At 31.8% G+C, this 16,923-nt stretch overlaps 2 protein-coding genes across 3 annotated transcripts in view; one reads left to right on the forward strand and one right to left on the reverse strand.

Moving 5' to 3' along the window:
* LOC110104812 (nicotinate phosphoribosyltransferase 2) overlaps positions 1 to 7,516 on the forward strand; it is a 53,604-nt gene extending 46,088 nt beyond the window's left edge. The window contains exons 8-15 of the mRNA XM_028693145.1: positions 3,289 to 3,405; positions 3,927 to 3,985; positions 4,210 to 4,384; positions 4,450 to 4,584; positions 4,655 to 4,753; positions 6,492 to 6,600; positions 6,811 to 6,923; positions 7,163 to 7,516. Of these exons, the coding sequence (XP_028548978.1) occupies positions 3,289 to 3,405; positions 3,927 to 3,985; positions 4,210 to 4,384; positions 4,450 to 4,584; positions 4,655 to 4,753; positions 6,492 to 6,600; positions 6,811 to 6,923; positions 7,163 to 7,240 (885 nt within the window). The 3' untranslated portion in view covers positions 7,241 to 7,516. The remainder of the gene's footprint in view (positions 1 to 3,288; positions 3,406 to 3,926; positions 3,986 to 4,209; positions 4,385 to 4,449; positions 4,585 to 4,654; positions 4,754 to 6,491; positions 6,601 to 6,810; positions 6,924 to 7,162) is intronic.
* A 593-nt stretch (positions 7,517 to 8,109) lies between these two features.
* LOC110104789 (PI-PLC X domain-containing protein At5g67130-like) lies at positions 8,110 to 14,717 on the reverse strand. Of its 2 annotated transcripts, none has more exons than XM_028693146.1 (8): positions 14,448 to 14,717; positions 14,229 to 14,327; positions 13,787 to 13,909; positions 9,790 to 9,888; positions 9,258 to 9,555; positions 8,837 to 9,030; positions 8,511 to 8,603; positions 8,110 to 8,380 (listed from the first exon to the last, which is right to left on the reverse strand). In XM_028693146.1, the coding sequence occupies exons 1-8, from the start codon at positions 14,550 to 14,552 to the stop codon at positions 8,240 to 8,242; spliced, it is 1,152 nt and encodes a 383-aa protein (XP_028548979.1). In that variant the 5' UTR covers positions 14,553 to 14,717; the 3' UTR covers positions 8,110 to 8,239. The 2 variants fall into 2 exon arrangements, with proteins under 2 accessions (XP_028548979.1, XP_020689698.1); XM_020834039.2 differs by having other exon boundaries at positions 8,511 to 8,597; positions 14,448 to 14,715.
* Between the last annotated feature and the right edge of the window lie 2,206 nt (positions 14,718 to 16,923).

A 16,923-nucleotide genomic window follows, 5' to 3' on the forward strand; every position in this document is an offset into this window, starting at 1 on the left:
AATTAATGAAATAGCAAGACTTACAACAAATTTTCTCATTAATTGAATATTCAAAATTAATTAAGTAATTAAAATTAATTGGTTAATTTTATATCCAAGAGCATTTTTAAATGAAAATTCTAAATTCGAGAATTTTAAAATACGAGAACATATTAAAAAAATTGAGAATAGTTTACATCAAAGAGCTGTCAATTAAAATTAGAGAGCATTTGAATTTAATGACTAATTTGAGCAATTATAAAATAAATACAATAAAAGAGGATGGAAAAATTCCACTAATCAACTCAAACTCAAACAAACACAACAACTCAAACTTGCAACTCAACTCAAATTGAAATTAACTCAAACTCAACTCAATACAATTCTCAACATAACTCACAACTAATTATTTTCCAACTCACAAAACAAAAGCTCTCAAACTCTCCACAATACATAACTCTATACAATACTACTCTGCAAAACTCTCTCCAAACAACAACTCAACAGAACAACTCTCAAACAACTCATAAAACAATAGCTCTGAAATTCTCAACAATAGCATGTACAGATGACAACCAAACTCATGTACAAAATTCCTCACAACACAAATTCAAACTCTCCAATAAAATAAAACGCTCAGCAAGCTCTCCACAACAAGGCTCAAACTCTCCTGTCCGAGCTCCCCACAAATAAAAGAGTGAAGTTCATTAAACATTGAAATAATTCATTATTCAAATATATGCTAAAGCAGAAAATGCTACTACTACATAAGTACTAAAAAGAAGCTACCAAATAGTAAAAAGAAAAATATTGTAGTAAAAATACTGGTGTAATAAAGTACTATCGCAAAACAATAAGTGTCAAACAACTGATGTCAACTCAAGAAACATATAATCAAATCCAAAAAATATATGGGTAGCCTTATTTACAAGAACTTGATTGTAAGACCCACTATTCGACAATTTTTAAAAAAAAGTCGTAAGCCCAACCTTAGGGGAAAGTTTTAGGTAAAATTGACCTGACACATAACCCCCAATTAAAACACCTGCCATTTCTAATAGAAATCGTAAGTCCGACTTTTTAGGAAAATGTTTAGGTAATAACACAGCCTAAGATCTCTCACTCGGGCATCCTAGTCTATAGGGTTAGGTTGTAAGACCCACCAGCGGACCATTTTTAATTGAAGCCATAAGTCTCAATCTAAATACCTGGGCTACTTTTTACGAAAGTCGTAAGTCCCTACCTAAATCTAAATACTTTAGCTACTTTTTAAAGAATCCATAAGACTCGCTCCAATCCAAACTCCTGGATTACTTCTAAACGAAATCATAAATTCCAAACTAAATTAATTTTTGCTTATTCTAATAGATATAAATCTCAAAACACCCAATAAAATTAAAACTCACATCTAACCACTTTAGTCTATTTGGGATCCCTGAGAGGAAGGAGGCAACCCATGACTGCTAATCAGATTCTCTGGACACCTACGATCAATGATTATCAGTGTTAGTAGACTGAAAACTACGGTATACCTGGGACGACGAAAGTATGGGATTTTGATCAGGTTTATTTTCATTTTCCTCACAATTCACACTAAATTACATAAAATTTATTCATTTTTAATCGAGAGTTTTCTCTTACGTGTTAAGAGGTGTAATTAACTATGAGTGCTTGCGCTCATGAGAAGTAAGGACCCCAGATCTAATTATACCCTGACACTACCCTCAGGGGAAATCTGGTTAATTTCAATCTGACTTAAGGTAAGTAGAATCCTACAGCTGCAAAGCGGGATTCATGCATTCGTATCATTTTTCTTGATCCAACAATTGGTCGTTAATTTAACTTCAATAAGAGCTACTTCCATCTTCTCTTTATTGTAATCATTAATCAATTTATCCTTTTTTTTGTTTTGTCATACATTTATCTTACTATTCTCAAATTTCTTATTTTAGAAATGACTTTTTTTTATTAGATTAAATGAGAATTTGACTCTTACTAGGACACAATGGTGAAAAATAGCTGATCCCACATAATGGGATAAATACTTGATTTTGCTTGAAGTTTTATTTCTAACCTAGGCCCAAAAAATTTTTAAGTAGTTCTCTATATGGTATCATATACAGATGAGCAGCCCCTCATATAAATCTATGAGCGACATTATGGGGTTATTGTTATATCTGTTGTTCCTCCTAGAGGATAGGAACAAGAAGAGTATTCAAGTTCTTCCTTAGGAGATGAATAAGAAGAAGAACAAGGTGAAGAAGAATAATTAATATTTGTCAATACTGTTGTATTGGCCCAATCTTAAAAAATTGCAACTATAAATGAAGATGAAAGATAAAGAAATCTCTTTGCTTAGTGCAAAGATGAATGACATAATGGCGCAAATGGGCATGATGATGCAGTTGATGCAGTAAAATATTGCTGCAAATCATTTACTTGTTCTACCTGCTAATCATCAGGCATCAAACAGTGCTCTTGTTAATTCGCCAGCTCACTAATATCCGAAGTCTTCAAAGTATGGGTTGTACATGAAAGGAGCCAACTATTTAAATTGCTAGCGTACCTCTCAAAATATCATGAGATGACAGCTGTGCAACTAGAAATAATCATGAGTGAGAAGATTAATATCATTTTATCCTTACAATAAGCCAAGAAGCTGGTGAGAACTCAATATGATCCAATATACTTAAGAATATCATATTTTTGTATCACTTGCTGTTTTATCATTGCTGAGAACTCAGCATATAAAGATAATGATCATCAAGGTATTACCTTAGCATGATAAACATTATCTTCTGATTTGATAAACATTATCTTCTGATTATCATATAGCATTGAGTATTGAATTATTGGCATGAATCCATGTTCAATTTAGTTGGAAACTCTACATGTTTCTTTCTTGGCATTTTAGCAGCTTGGTATCTTTTTTTAATGTATGTAATATCCCTCCATTGAGAAAACTAAGACGCTTGAAACTTTAGAAGACGTATGTATTTACAGCAGAGAATCATCTGACGCATTTATCCAGTATTGCAAACATATATTGCAGCATAATAGTTAATTTTCTTACCTAGAACTGCATACTAGTGCGGTGATTAACTTGATCTTACTGTGTAAAATCTTAAGGCCAACATTCCCTCACATGTTTTTCCCCCATAAAAACATACTGTTACAATATTTTGATTGTACAGCTTTGAAATGTTTCAATCAATTGCTCTATCACTCCTGTGTCATCCTTTTGTTGTGCAAAGTATTATATTAGAAACCTTTCATTTTTTTGTTCTAATTATATATTTATGGCTTCAGCATGCAGTATCATTGCGTGGGCTTACTGGTGCTACAAACGAAAGTGAACTGGCAGCCTTTATATCTTATGCGCTGGCATTTCCGCACAACTTCCTGGCACTCGTTGACACATACAATGTAAGCAAGTCAAAAGCAAATCTTTATTTGTATCAAGCTATCTGTTTGCATGGAAGAACTCATTTATTTTATTCTTTTCTAATCTTTTTTTTTTTTAATGTTAATGTAGTAACTGTGATTGTTACGCCCAGGTCTGATAACCCTATGTGAATGAATTTTACCTTTCTGTTCATTTAATTTTTGGCTTTTTGTTTTGCTTTTTTGGAGTATTACAACAAAAAAGTTTCTTAGCCGACTAGACTTTGTAAGGCTTTGTTTCACCATACCAACTGGTCCTAGGCTGGCTGGAAATAGGAATATATTACCAATAAGTCGTAATCTTTTTCCTTATTTTCTGTTTTCATTTCAGATTTCATTTTTATGTCAAATGGTATTGTTCCCGACTTCCTTTAACCCATCATGCCAATTTTTCTTGACCTTTGAATATAAATTATTGTTTTCCATAGCTTGGCGATGGTTAATTGATTACTGTACTATGTTATCTGTTTGCAAGTATCTCAAATAACTCTTATCTTTTTTAGGTAATGAGAAGCGGTCTTCCCAATTTCTGTGCAGTAGCCCTAGCACTAAATGATTTAGGGTATGTTCATTTATTGAAATATCAATTAATTATTTGGATTTTTTAAACTGAAATTCTTTTGTTTTTGAAGTACGCTGGCAAAATGTTGAGATCCTCCTGCCTGCTGTAACTGATTACATTTTGGCTTTGAAATGCTCATCATTATATCTTGACTGAAGAAAGCTAGTTTATTTTTATGATAAATGATTATTTAATTAAATCAAGTGGTATCTTCTTTTCTACAGGTATAAAGCAAGCGGAATTAGGTTGGACTCCGGTGATCTGTCATATTTGTCTATTGAATCTAGGAAGTTCTTTAATGCAATAGAGAAGGAATTTTGTATTGCTGGTTTTGGCAAAACAGCTATAGCGGCCAGTAATGACCTTAATGAGGAAACACTCGATGCCTTAAACAAGCAGGTAATGGGGTAGAGCAAGAGCCTTCTTCATAATTGCTTCAATTTTTCTGATTGTCTTATATGCAGGGGCATGAGATTGATACTTATGGAATTGGCACCCATCTTGTGACATGCTATTCTCAGGCAGCTCTTGGTTGTGTGTTCAAATTAGTTGAGATAAATAATCAACCTCGGATGAAACTTTCTGAAGACATTACAAAGGTTTGCATATATTACTAATTTGAGCTTGGACTGCGTGATATTCAGTGACTATGTTATTTGTTACTTTTAGGTCTCCATACCATGTAAGAAACGATGTTTCCGATTGTATGGAAGAGAAGGATTCCCTTTGGTAGATCTAATGATTGGGGTGAATGAGCCACCACCCATGGTACTACTTTAATCACATTCATTTTCTTTTCTTCCTCCATTTGATATTTAAATAGCCAGTTTATTAATCTAAAATTTTGTTCTTTAAATATCAATTTTCCACTTAAAACATATTTTGTGGGATTTGTTCAGTGCCAACTCTCTAGGAATTGAGTTCAGATTGAAGTGCTACTTGAAATTATTTGTTACAATATTTAAATTATCATATTACCATATTTATTGTTGTAATATGCATTTTTTTAAATAAAATATTTCCTCATTATTTGAAACTTTCTCTTTTATTATATTTTTTTATTATTCTCTTCTCTTGCTATGTCTACACACATATATGTATTTATATAAAAAGATAATTCAATAAAGATGTAGTAATTTTTAATTCTTTCTTCTTTTTAGCATTATATCAAGTCATTTGATTGCTTTTCTCACCTCCCCATTGCTAAGGTCATTCCTTCAGTGCCTCTGGTACCTCTGTATCATTTAGCAATAGATGTTTCTCTAGTCTGCATCAAGTCTCCTTAATCAGCTCTTATTCTTATTTGTTACTGTCTTCGCTGCTTGCTTGTTCGCAAATGTGTTGTTGACGACCCTAATCACTTTTACATGCGCCTTTTCAGCTGCGCGCCATACCCACCTCCATATCCCCAAAGGCCATCTACAACTAATCTCCTTCATGATCTCTTATGTTCTCCAATGATGATTGTACTAGTTTATTTTGTTCTCACTATGCCGTGCTCTCTCCTAACATTCTCTTCTCAATACTCTTTGTTGACGCTTTATGTTATTAACTCCTTCAACTACCTCTATCAATATATCTATTTGAGAGTCTCAATTGTGCCTTTTTTTTATGGTTCTTGTTATTTTCTCATGCATTTGATTTATACTCCTCTCTTTTTCGGATCGATCTTATTCCTTTTACAACACTTGCAAACTTCAAGTAACAAAATTTTCAACTACTACATCTTTGTTCACTAATATTTTCAAGCTCCGATTGGCATTTTCTATATCACCTTGAGTTGTAGGGGAGTGTTACTCTATCTAAATTGTTACATGGCCTAAATTATTTATAGTAACAATCTAGACTATTTAGTATTGTAATATTTTCTTATTATTGATAATATTTCCTTATTATTTTATTTCTCTCTTTCAAACTATAAGCACATGCATGCGTATAACATATGGAAATTCAGTAAAGCTGCGGTCCTTCCTCATTATCTTTCCTTTTAACATCGTCTAACATCGTATCAAAGACAACCTAAAATTCTTTTAATCTTCTATAAACATCTTGGCGATGTCTCACTACTCAAACTTCTAATTTTTATTAATCTGCTCTCACATTTTCCTCTAATTGCAACCCATTTGCACTCTTCTTTCTTCTTCCTTCTTTGGGTCCTTATCTTTGTTATCGATAAGTGAAGTGCTTGATAAATTTCTTGCAGATCTTTTGTACACTTTGTGATCTACTTTTTTTTTTTCAATGGGGATTGCACTGATATATTTTGATCTACTTTTTTTTTTTTTTTTGTTAAGGAGAATATTCTTCTTTATTATACTTTACTTGGTTGTTCTCTTCAATTACTTGTATATAAGCACATATACTAAAAGATAATTCAATAAAGATGTTCTTTCCAATTCTCTCTCTCTCTCCCAATAATATTGTGTACATCAATAAAAGTAGATTTATTATGCTACGGACAAGAATTACATCTTGATCAACCAAGAAATTTGTTAAATGTCTACAGGCTGGTGATCGCATTCTATGCCGTCACCCTTTCATTGAATCTAAAAGAGCCTACGTTGTGCCACAGCATGTGGAGGAGCTTCTGAAATGCTATTGGCCGGGAAAGTCGCGTATGCATCTTCACTTGTCGCTTGAAAATAAAGTTCATTAAGTGCATAAACCTTTTTGTTTTCCTTACAATGCTTCACATTGACAAGAGATACAGTGATTTGTTTAACAAATGAACTATTATCGCATGTGTAGTCTTGCATTCGCAACCCCACTTGGCTTGTAAGCAAATGTATTAATCTTTAATGTCTTTTTTTGTTTTCTCCTTTCAGATGAAACAAGAGAAGAGCTACCATCCCTGCAAGATATCAGGAATCATTGCATGCAGCAGCTGCAGAAGATGAGGTCCGATCATATGAGGAGGATAAATCCGACACCATACAAGGTCTGATGTCCTGCTTGTCTTCTTGGAGAGATTATTCTGTGCGGACATCGGACCGGAAGAACCGTCCGGTTTTGTCTCCGTGAACAGTAAAAACGCAACATGAAGCTGTGCTTTTACTGTTCATAGAGACAAACTAGGCATGCAGAACTGCCTGCTGTCCGCACAGAATAATTCATCGTCTTCTTGATACTATTTCATTTCTGACATAATAGATATCGCAATCTGCTTGTATGATTCAGATTAGTGTGAGCGGCAGGCTGTATGACTTCATCCATTTTCTGTGGCTGAATGAAGCACCAGTTGGTGAACTGCAATGATGCATGGATGTAAATAGTTTCAAGAATTAGACTGCAATGATCTCATCCAAAATTGGGAGAGCATGTCAGCCTATTCGGGTCATGATTCGTGTTGGGTTTTACCTGATAAAAATGCTTACCCTTTGCTATGATTTTTGAAATGTGCTTTGTTCTGTAATTTGTTTTTTAAAAAATATTCACAAAATTTTGCTTATTTGTAATTATTTGACCTTTATATTGAACAAACTATTGCAAAATCCTTGCTATTCGTTATCAAAGCAAAATTTTGCTATGTTATATTTACCATGGCTTGTGAGTATACCTTTCCAATCCAGCTTTATAATTTTTTTTTTTAGATTTGAACGAATTTAGGTTTCATTTGAGGCAGTTTTCTCATTACTTTCTAAAACAGCTTTAATATACAAAAAATTTTAGTTCAAAAAATTTGTATACTTAAAAGCTACTTTCTAAATTTGCTTTATAAAATTTTAGTTCAAAAATAAAGCTGCTTTCTAAAGTTTTTTTAAAAAACTGCTTTAGAAAATAGTAAGGAAGTTGTCCCAAGCAAAGCCTTAGGTTTCGTTAGGGACGGCTTTCATACTGCTTTTTAAAGTAGCTTTTTAGTTCAAAAATTAAAAAATTTTAAACTAGAAAGCTGTTTTAAGAAGCAGTAAGAAAGCCGTCCCAAACGAAATCTTAATCATAAACTCACTCACACAGATAAATTAGCTTAGGTTCAATTCAATAAATGATTCATGAATTGAGCACAATGATTCAACAAGCAAAATATTAGCTTATCCTACCTCAACTAGTTGCTCTTAAGTCTGACTTGTTTAAAGTATTTTAATGTAAAAAATATATTTAATATAGAATTGTATAACAATTCGAACTGCCTAAATTGTCTCTCTTTATTTTATAACTATTAAAACTTTAATGTTACAATAGATCAAAGCATATTATTAAAAACAAAGATAAAATTAGCACTCCAAGAAAAAAAAAAGCTTGTCTTGCATTTTATGACTAGAAGCTGCCCAAAAGGAAGGCCATAGCCAATGCAACCATCCATAGCAAGCTATCTTCATAAGACATCTGACCCACTGAAGAACTTGCCTTATCATCAGCCTTATGCAGCAGAGAGCAAGAGCCAAATGTGCCATTATTCTGCAATAAGAAATTTGAAAAATAATGACAAATGTTTTCAGAAATAACCCTGGTGATATTTGCATTCTTTGGATATTTGTTCTCTTCTACTCCTATTTTATCTATTAGAAAGGAAAAAAGAACTTAGTACCTTGCAATAAGCAATATCATTGCATCCACAAATTAGGTGTCCATTGGCCTCATTTGTAATCTGAGAAGCTTCACCTAAATCGCTTTTCTGCAGCTTATAACAGCATGGGGTTATAGAAACAACAAATTCAAGTAAATGGGAAAGATTGTTGTTGTGATCATCAAGAAAAAAGAGAAATTATTCCGTGCGAATACTCGACAGAGACGAATCAGAGCACGCCATATCATCTGATGCACAGCGGGTACACAGCAAGAAGGTGATGTGGCGTGCTTTAATTTGCCTCCGAATGACGTCCGCACAAGAATATTTAATCGAAGAGAAAAGACCTTATCGAAATCCGAAGCTACGAAGTTAGGCCATCGATTTCCCGGCAAACTATGACTAGAACGTAAACTCCCCTGACAAATTTCTACAGGCTCTGAAAAATATTCCATGAGAACAAGTGATCTTGATGTGCCATTCAAGGGGGATGGTTCTGCTCGAGTAGAGCAAAAAATTGGTCTCACACCTTGATCTTTATCTGCACATCAAAAGATAATAAAATAATCAAAGCTCAAATGGAGAATCCAGTACTTTTGATAAAAAAAACTATTCTCTGTGGCCACCGAACGGTTCAGATACGAATCAGATTGCGCCATATCACCCGGTACCAATCGGTACACAACAAAAAAATAATGTAACACATTCTCATTTGCCTCTGAACGCCGTTCGGTGACCGTACAGAATCATCTCTCTTAACATACACACATTGTTCTACATATCTCTGCTGATATGCAATGCCTTCTGAAGCTTCTTTTGTTGAATTTGAAGTAAAGACGATCAAACGTTGGTTATTGTTTATCATGTCACTGAGTAATGGCCAATCGCCATCATTATTTGGCATACCGGATACAGGAAACCAGTACTTCATGAGGCCAGAAGATGTGAAGACTTTAGTGAGGCCGCCAGGGGATTCAACATGGTCATGAATGAATATAGTAATGACTTCTGAATAATTTTCTTCTAAGAATGCTTGGATTTCTTTGAGCACATCAATGACTGGGTTCTAAAGTTAAGAAAGCATCCACTATTAGTTTTGTATTTTACATGAAATATATCTTAAGTAAATTATATCATAAGAATGCTTTAGATTTCGTTTGAGAAGACTGCTTTCTTACTGCTTTTTAAAGTAACTTTTTAGTACAAAAAATTGTTGAACTAAAATTTTTTGTGCTAGAAAGTTACTTTGAAAATTACTAAGAAAGCTATCCCAAACGAAGACTTAGTTTAGAGAGCTTACAACTGCAGTGAACTTATTACAGTAAACACTACTGGAGCGGCAGAGCCAAATTTCATTTTGAAAGTCATACATATCCAGTATTAAACCTCTGACACCATTCTGAATCAACATAAAATGTTAGATTTTTCAGGAGTAATATTTGCAATGTAATGTAACAAAAGATCAAATGATAGCCAAAAAGTAACCTTAATTTTACATTGAATTGACTCAAAAGTTATTTCAAAACAAGTTGAATGTTAGATTTTTCAAGGTAAAAGTTTTATTTCCCTTGAATATCTTATTATGTAAATTAAAAAAAAAAGGCATTTGCACTCTAAACCCTTAACCCTAAATGAAATTCCATCACAAAACTTTGTTCAAAGCATGTTTCATAATAACTCGAAAATATAAAAAAAGTAACTTTTAAAGGTAAAGATTTGAAATTTAATATTTTGAATTTATTTGCATGTGTTTGAAAGTTTTTTGTGTATAAAAAAGGTATGCAAGTGTTTTAGAATGAGTCACAACAGTTTTGGATTGCTTTTGGTAAAAAAAATTGCAATTGTACTATTTTAACGCATAATTGTTGGGTGTCCGAGCACCGATGTGCCAAATTGTGATATTTCAATGCTATAGTCTTGGGCTTTTGGCAAATGAACTAGCATCGCAACGCTAGGTGGTAATGTTGTATGCAGCTCTAGGCCACAATCTGCACTTCAAATATAAAATAAACCTACTATTCCACTCATTCGAGCGCCGTATCCAGCTAAGCAGGGGATAGAAGGAGAGGGTTTTGGAGGGGGATAGAAGGATTTTTAAGTTACTTCCAGCAACTTTTATCCATTAGGCCAGTTGAGAAAGTTGTCAAGATTAAGGTAGGTCACATTATACTTATCTCAACTTTCAAAAATATGAATTTTTCTCTTTCGATTAAATTTATATTTTCGTTACAAAAAAATGGATAATTTTGTACTGATAAAACTTTTAATGTGTAACTTTTTATATATTATAGAGATTGAGATTCTAAATATTTTGAATATTTTATTGATATTTTTTCCAATGAATTTAAAAATTGTGTGATTTTTGTTGAATAGAAAATAATTTTGACTTTGAAAAGTAATGTTGTGGTACAATTAAAATATTAGAACGATATTTGCACAATCTCAAATAATTTTATTATATTTTGAAACTGTGAATTTTGCTAAGTAGGTATTTTATTTAAGCTTATTATTAAAATATGCATTGAGAATGAATACTGATATTTGAATGAGTGATAGTTGGTCGCTATTACTATTATAATAATGTGATAATAAAATATGTAAAAACAAATAAAAAGTAGGTTTTGCTGACATTAGCTGAAGACTAATTGGCCTATGCATGATGGTGGGCCGATGGACTTTTATCTAAATACTATGGTTTGGTGTTTTCCTTGACTAATTCACATGATACATTGATTGAGAGTTATAAAGAGTTATTATTATACCAATGTATAAGGAGTAATAAGTTTATTTACTGAACTAACGGTTACTGATTATTGGTTACCAACTATTGGAAAAACATATTACAAACCACAACTTTTAACTTGTTTTGTGTGATATAATAATACATGTTATTAATTCATTATTACTATATGACCTTATTGTTATTACACTAATTTACTATTAATGTATGGATATACTATTACTGTTATTGTATTGCTCTATTATTATTGTCACTAATGATATTGTCATTGATTCACTGATACTGATACTGATTCATTGATACTATTATTGTTTATCGATTCACTGGTATCAATTATATGATATATTGGATACATTAAGCATGTGATTAATAAGCTGAATTGGTTCTGATATGGAATGGATGGATATAGTATATACTCTTTACATATAGTTTTATTGCATTGATGTCATTTTTATAGTTTTATTAAGACTTTGGTTCCTCCAATTAATATGATTTCTTTATTGATTGAAAATTATTATGATGACATGATTGATCACTATTTCATTGAATTGACGCACATACTAGTATACAGGATTATTGGTTACTATATTGCTATTTGTACCATATTGTTTTGTTATTTTACAGACTTTATTGCTAATGAGTGTGAGTCTTATTATTTTTGCACTAATATTTGATTATATTGTTGTTACTATTATGAATTAAATAATAATAACATGCATACTACTTCTTTATCATGTTTTAAAGCATGTTTAAACCTTGATCAAACTTGTTTTGAATATTATTTATACTCACAAACCTTGTTAAGACTTATTGAAAACTTGAACAAGATAGAGATAGGAGTGAGTAGTGGAAGGACAACATGATTTTAGAAGTTGAATACTATCACACATAATTAGATAGTTTGAATGATTTTGATTTATAAAAAAGTATATATGCATTATTTTTCCTCAAAATACTCCTGTTGTGTATTGGTACTTACCAGGTATATAATACGATCTTTTTGTCTTTGTTTTTATAAATAGAAATAAAGATAATTATTCCCTTCTCTTTTTATTCATTAAAAAAAATAAAAGAAGGGGTGCAAAAGATATATCAATCATTTTCAATACAAAATCTACTAATCATGTATATTTCTATTTCGATATTCAAATAATATTTACATTAACATATAATTTTTATTTTTCCAGCTTTTTGATTTATTATCTTTCATAGCCAAGGATAAAATCTTGCACTACTCAGAAACCTATCTGACATGATTATGTTAGATGAATTATTTGAGCATTGCTGCAAATTGATAATTCTAAACCCTAAAGCTCAAGAGAAATGACATATTTAAGTGGATTGGTGAGGGCATTATATACATCATTGGAGAGAACGTACAAGAAGTTCTTGAAGTTATAGGCGATTGTATAATTCACATATTTCCAAATGAACTTGAATAAAATTTATTTGATGATATGTGAAACATCGCTTCATAAAAAGGCCCTGATGTTGCATGTCTCTCTCAACCTTCTTGTACCTGAATGAAGACCTTGTAAGCAACTATTAGTTCATTTTGAAAGTGACTCCCTAGATTGATTAAGATGTTATGGTTATTTAATAAGCAACATGAACTTTTCCTCCCCAAATCTCCTTGGAAGTGGAGGAGGGCCACTACAAATTAGGTTTGAATGACTATAATAAGGTAAGTTATTTGATATTTTAATAAAATTTTATACATATTACTATCTTATATAACTTCATGAGCGTATTATACTGCATTTTCAATATAGATTGTGACATGCATGCAATGCAACACTAATCTACTTGACAACAAGAAAAAATCTTCTAAATGTTGCACATGGTTGTATACAATTCTATAGCGGCGGTCTATGTGTACACTTCTTTCACATTAATATTGCATATCACTAGTAGAACACAATTGTACGTATAGTAAACATTATTGTTTCTATGTAAATATGCTATGTCATAGATGTTCGGATAGCTACTATATTGAATGTTTAAATTATGATCGAACCTTATTAGAACAGGCTCCCAACCTATATTTTTATTCAAACAGGTTTAAAAATGATTCAAAGTGCTCGAATATGATTCTAATCATGTTCCAACAAAATCAGAACTAATTTTATTTATTATCCAAACCTTGATTAAATATGGGTTGAATTTTATTTGATTTTTTGTTCGAACTTATGTTGTTTGAGTCAGTTTAAATAAGTAGTTTGTTTTCTAAAGAAGGGGCATTTTGGTTCTAAACGGATTTTCAAGTATATTTCTTCAAGAAAATTAATAAAGAGTATATTTCTTTTTTTTTTAAAATATTATGAGGCTTGTATAATCAAATCTTTATATTTATATTTTAAATTTCAATCATTTTTAAGAGTACTTTATATCAAATCTTTTAAATGGTCTACTCACAAACTAACTATATTCAAATCAAAACTCTCTCAAAAACTTAAACCATTTACTTCTTGCGCTACTAAAGCTCAAAAGCCATTCGAGTGACTCAAAACGTACAGCAGAAAAACGAACTGAGAGAGAGAGAGAGAGATCAGATTACTAATTTGAGCTGGCTGGTAATGGAAGCTTGTTTGTATGCACTCTTGACCGAATTCCGATCGACCCATGTGAACGAACTATGCATCGTTAGCCACGCGTATCTGTTGAATGGCAGTCCCGTCCCCTACACCCATCAGCTCATCAGTTCATCTCTCTCTCTCATGCGCGTACACTACAGAAAAATCTGTTATTACCGGCAGCCACAATCCGCCCGAAATAAAATTCTGCCAGAAAGAATTTCCAGTGAAAATTCAGTAGACAGTAAAAGCCGGCGGATTTTATGCTGATAATTTGTGGGATGAATATCTATCAGAAATTCCGCCGCTATATTCCCGCAGAATATCAGCTAGCTACACCGTCACTTTTATCGATGGATATAATTCCGCCGATAAATCAAAGATTTTCCTGTAGTGGGATACACCTTCCATGAAAAAGAATCTTACCCTAGATTTGGGATCGGACAGTGTGAATCGACTGATCTCGGTGCACCGCCCCACCATGCCGCGTTTTGTAACAAAGCCGGTCTTACAGAACTGTCCCAACTGCGCTCACAACCCGAAACCAAATTTCATTTAAAAATAATAATAATAAGCATTAATCTAAACCAAATCAAGCACAAAAACACAAGTTCATGAGGAAAGGAGGACGAGAAGAAGCTAAACCGCGGCAGAAGTAAAGGGTTCAGCTAATCCGCTCAGCAGAAGCAGAAATGGTACATAGAAAGCAGAGATTTGATGATAATGACGACGAAAGCTCGCCTTCTTCATTTCGGCTTTCTACTGGCCTGAAAGACATAGAAGGCTGGGCGTCTCTGTTTGAGCAGAGTGGGATTGCGTTATTTGAACAGCAGAAGCGATCAAAATTTACGTTCAATTCACAAGAGATTATTACGTGCAGAGCCCACACGACACAGGATAAATTATTCTGTATAGATATCGAACTGTTGGAAGTGAATCAAAATACGCTACGGTGGTAGACAGCCCTAGTATCACAGTGAAAAAATGATGTGACGTATTTTGATTTACCTCCATACAACGTCTGTATCTGAACAGAATAATTTCATCCATTCTCTTCATATTATAATTATAAATTTCATTTGGTCATTATTTCCTGCTGTTTTAAAAAAAAATTATTTTCTACAATATATTTTAAAAAAATTATTTTCTCAACATTATTATAATCATCTTTATAAAAAATTAAAGCCGTCTGAAACGGGAGAAATTATTATATTTGGATATCGTACGGTTCGGACACCAATCAGAAAACGTCACATCATTTGGTACCAAGAGGTAACGAGAAAAAGTACAGAGCAAAAAAGTGATGTAATGCGTTCAAGTTGATTTCTGAATGTCATTCAGTATCTGCACAAAATAATTTTTCCTGAAACGGACCCTTAATCATTCATTAAAGATAATAATAAGAATCTTATTTTGAAATAAACGTATTCAATTATTTTTCTTAAGCTAAATCAGAAATGATTATAATATGATTCTATTTTAAGAATTAAATTGATAATTTATAATATGATTTACTTTGTATTAAATTACTATATATGTGATAATTTTTTATGCTAATTATAATTTTACTTATAAAACTATAATAAATTTTCTATAATAATAATAATAATAATAATAAAATTTCTAAAATTACTCCATAATTTGATAATTAGTTATAAAATAAATTACAAATAAACATTTAAATTTACAAAGATAAAATTTTCAATGTATTATATAATTTTAAAAGGTTTGCTCAAATGTAATAATAATACTATTTATTAAAAATCTGAACATTTTTTCTATTATAAGACTATAAGTTAGTAATATTTGGAGCTAAATTAAATTTTTACTTAAAATGATAAGCTCAACTCTCTTAATTCATACGAGGATAATTTGTATAAAAACAAGTCCTCATATGTAAATTTTTTTAGACGAAAATATGCTCAAAATCTTTACGAAGACAATATTCTTAAGCTTTTAAAAAATTTAAAATTAAAAAGAAGATTTGTTAATAAATTATATAAAATTAAAGATTATAATAAAAACGCTTTGCTTAATTATGATAATTAAACCATAATCAACCACGTGAATCACGCTGCGCATATGTTTTGTCGAAAAGGATGATTGGTGTGAACCCCACCGACAGGAGCAATTATTAGGTCCTTTCACTGGATGTAGAGGAAGGTTCGGTTTTAGCCAAAAATAGGTAAAAAGTGCAAATACCGAGTTTTTTGAAAAACTCGGTATTTTTTCAAAAAACTCGATATTTGCACTTTTTTAGGCAAAACCGAACCTTCCTCTAGGTCCTTGCACCGGACCAAATAAAAACTCCACCGACAGGCGCTAAACGGTAAGAGTGCCCATAAACATTTGGAGTGACGTTGCAAGAGCTCATTGGTTCTGCTAATTTCGTACAGACATGAGGAATCTTAGGCTGGAAAAATTATTTTGTTTGGAGGTGTTTGCAATGCATCATATTATTTATTTTCTCTATATAAATGGTCATTATGTACCGGATGACGTGACGCATTATGATTGATCTGTGAACCGTCCAGTATCCTCATAGAATACTTTCTCCTTAGGACGGCACTAACAAGTTCTGGTAAATTAATATATCTAAATTTATTCATGAGTAATAATAAAATTTTAGTTTCAAGAATGACTAAGAATTTATTTGGGATGATTATTATAATTTTTTATAGAAGTGAATATAGAGTTGATGCGGAGAAAATAACTTTTTAAAACGCTGCTGTAGAAATGAACTTCCTAGCATAATTTTTTTTTTTTGCAAACAGCTAAATAATAGTGATCAAATGAAAATTATAATTATGATTTGAAAAACATAGCAGTGAGAAAGCAATTCCAAATAAAACCTAAATAGTAATAAAAAAATTAGAAAGATAATAAGAATGCAAAATGAGAATATTTAAAATTTTAGTTTAAATTGAAGTGCAAGTTAACTAACATTTCCTTGCTAATGTGAACTGAAGCTTTTCAGTGATTGCAAATTATTTCTACTGTCCATTACTCATTTTGACTGCAAAGATCATTCAAGTAATATATTGGTACTCTAAGGATGGAGCTAACTACAAATGAACGAGAATTAGCCAATTCAACCAATATTTTTATAGAGACCAATTAA

This window comes from Dendrobium catenatum, unplaced genomic scaffold (genome assembly GCF_001605985.2).
Source record: "Dendrobium catenatum unplaced genomic scaffold, ASM160598v2 fragScaff_scaffold_231, whole genome shotgun sequence".
Taxonomy (NCBI): Eukaryota; Viridiplantae; Streptophyta; class Magnoliopsida; order Asparagales; family Orchidaceae; genus Dendrobium; species Dendrobium catenatum.

What these genes read in the sequence shown, in the direction of transcription:
- LOC110104789 (XM_028693146.1), bottom strand. Translation starts at nt 14,552, where the DNA reads ATGAAGAAGGCGAGCTTTCGTCGTCATTATCATCAAATCTCTGCTTTC. An exon ending in AACCCTTTACTTCTGCCGCG is followed by an intron (nt 14,328 to 14,447) that starts GTTTAGCTTCTT and finishes TTGTGAGCGCAG; the next exon opens with TTGGGACAGTTCTGTAAGAC. An exon ending in TAGCTTCGGATTTCGATAAG is followed by an intron (nt 8,604 to 8,836) that starts GTCTTTTCTCTT and finishes TGCTGTTATAAG; the next exon opens with CTGCAGAAAAGCGATTTAGG.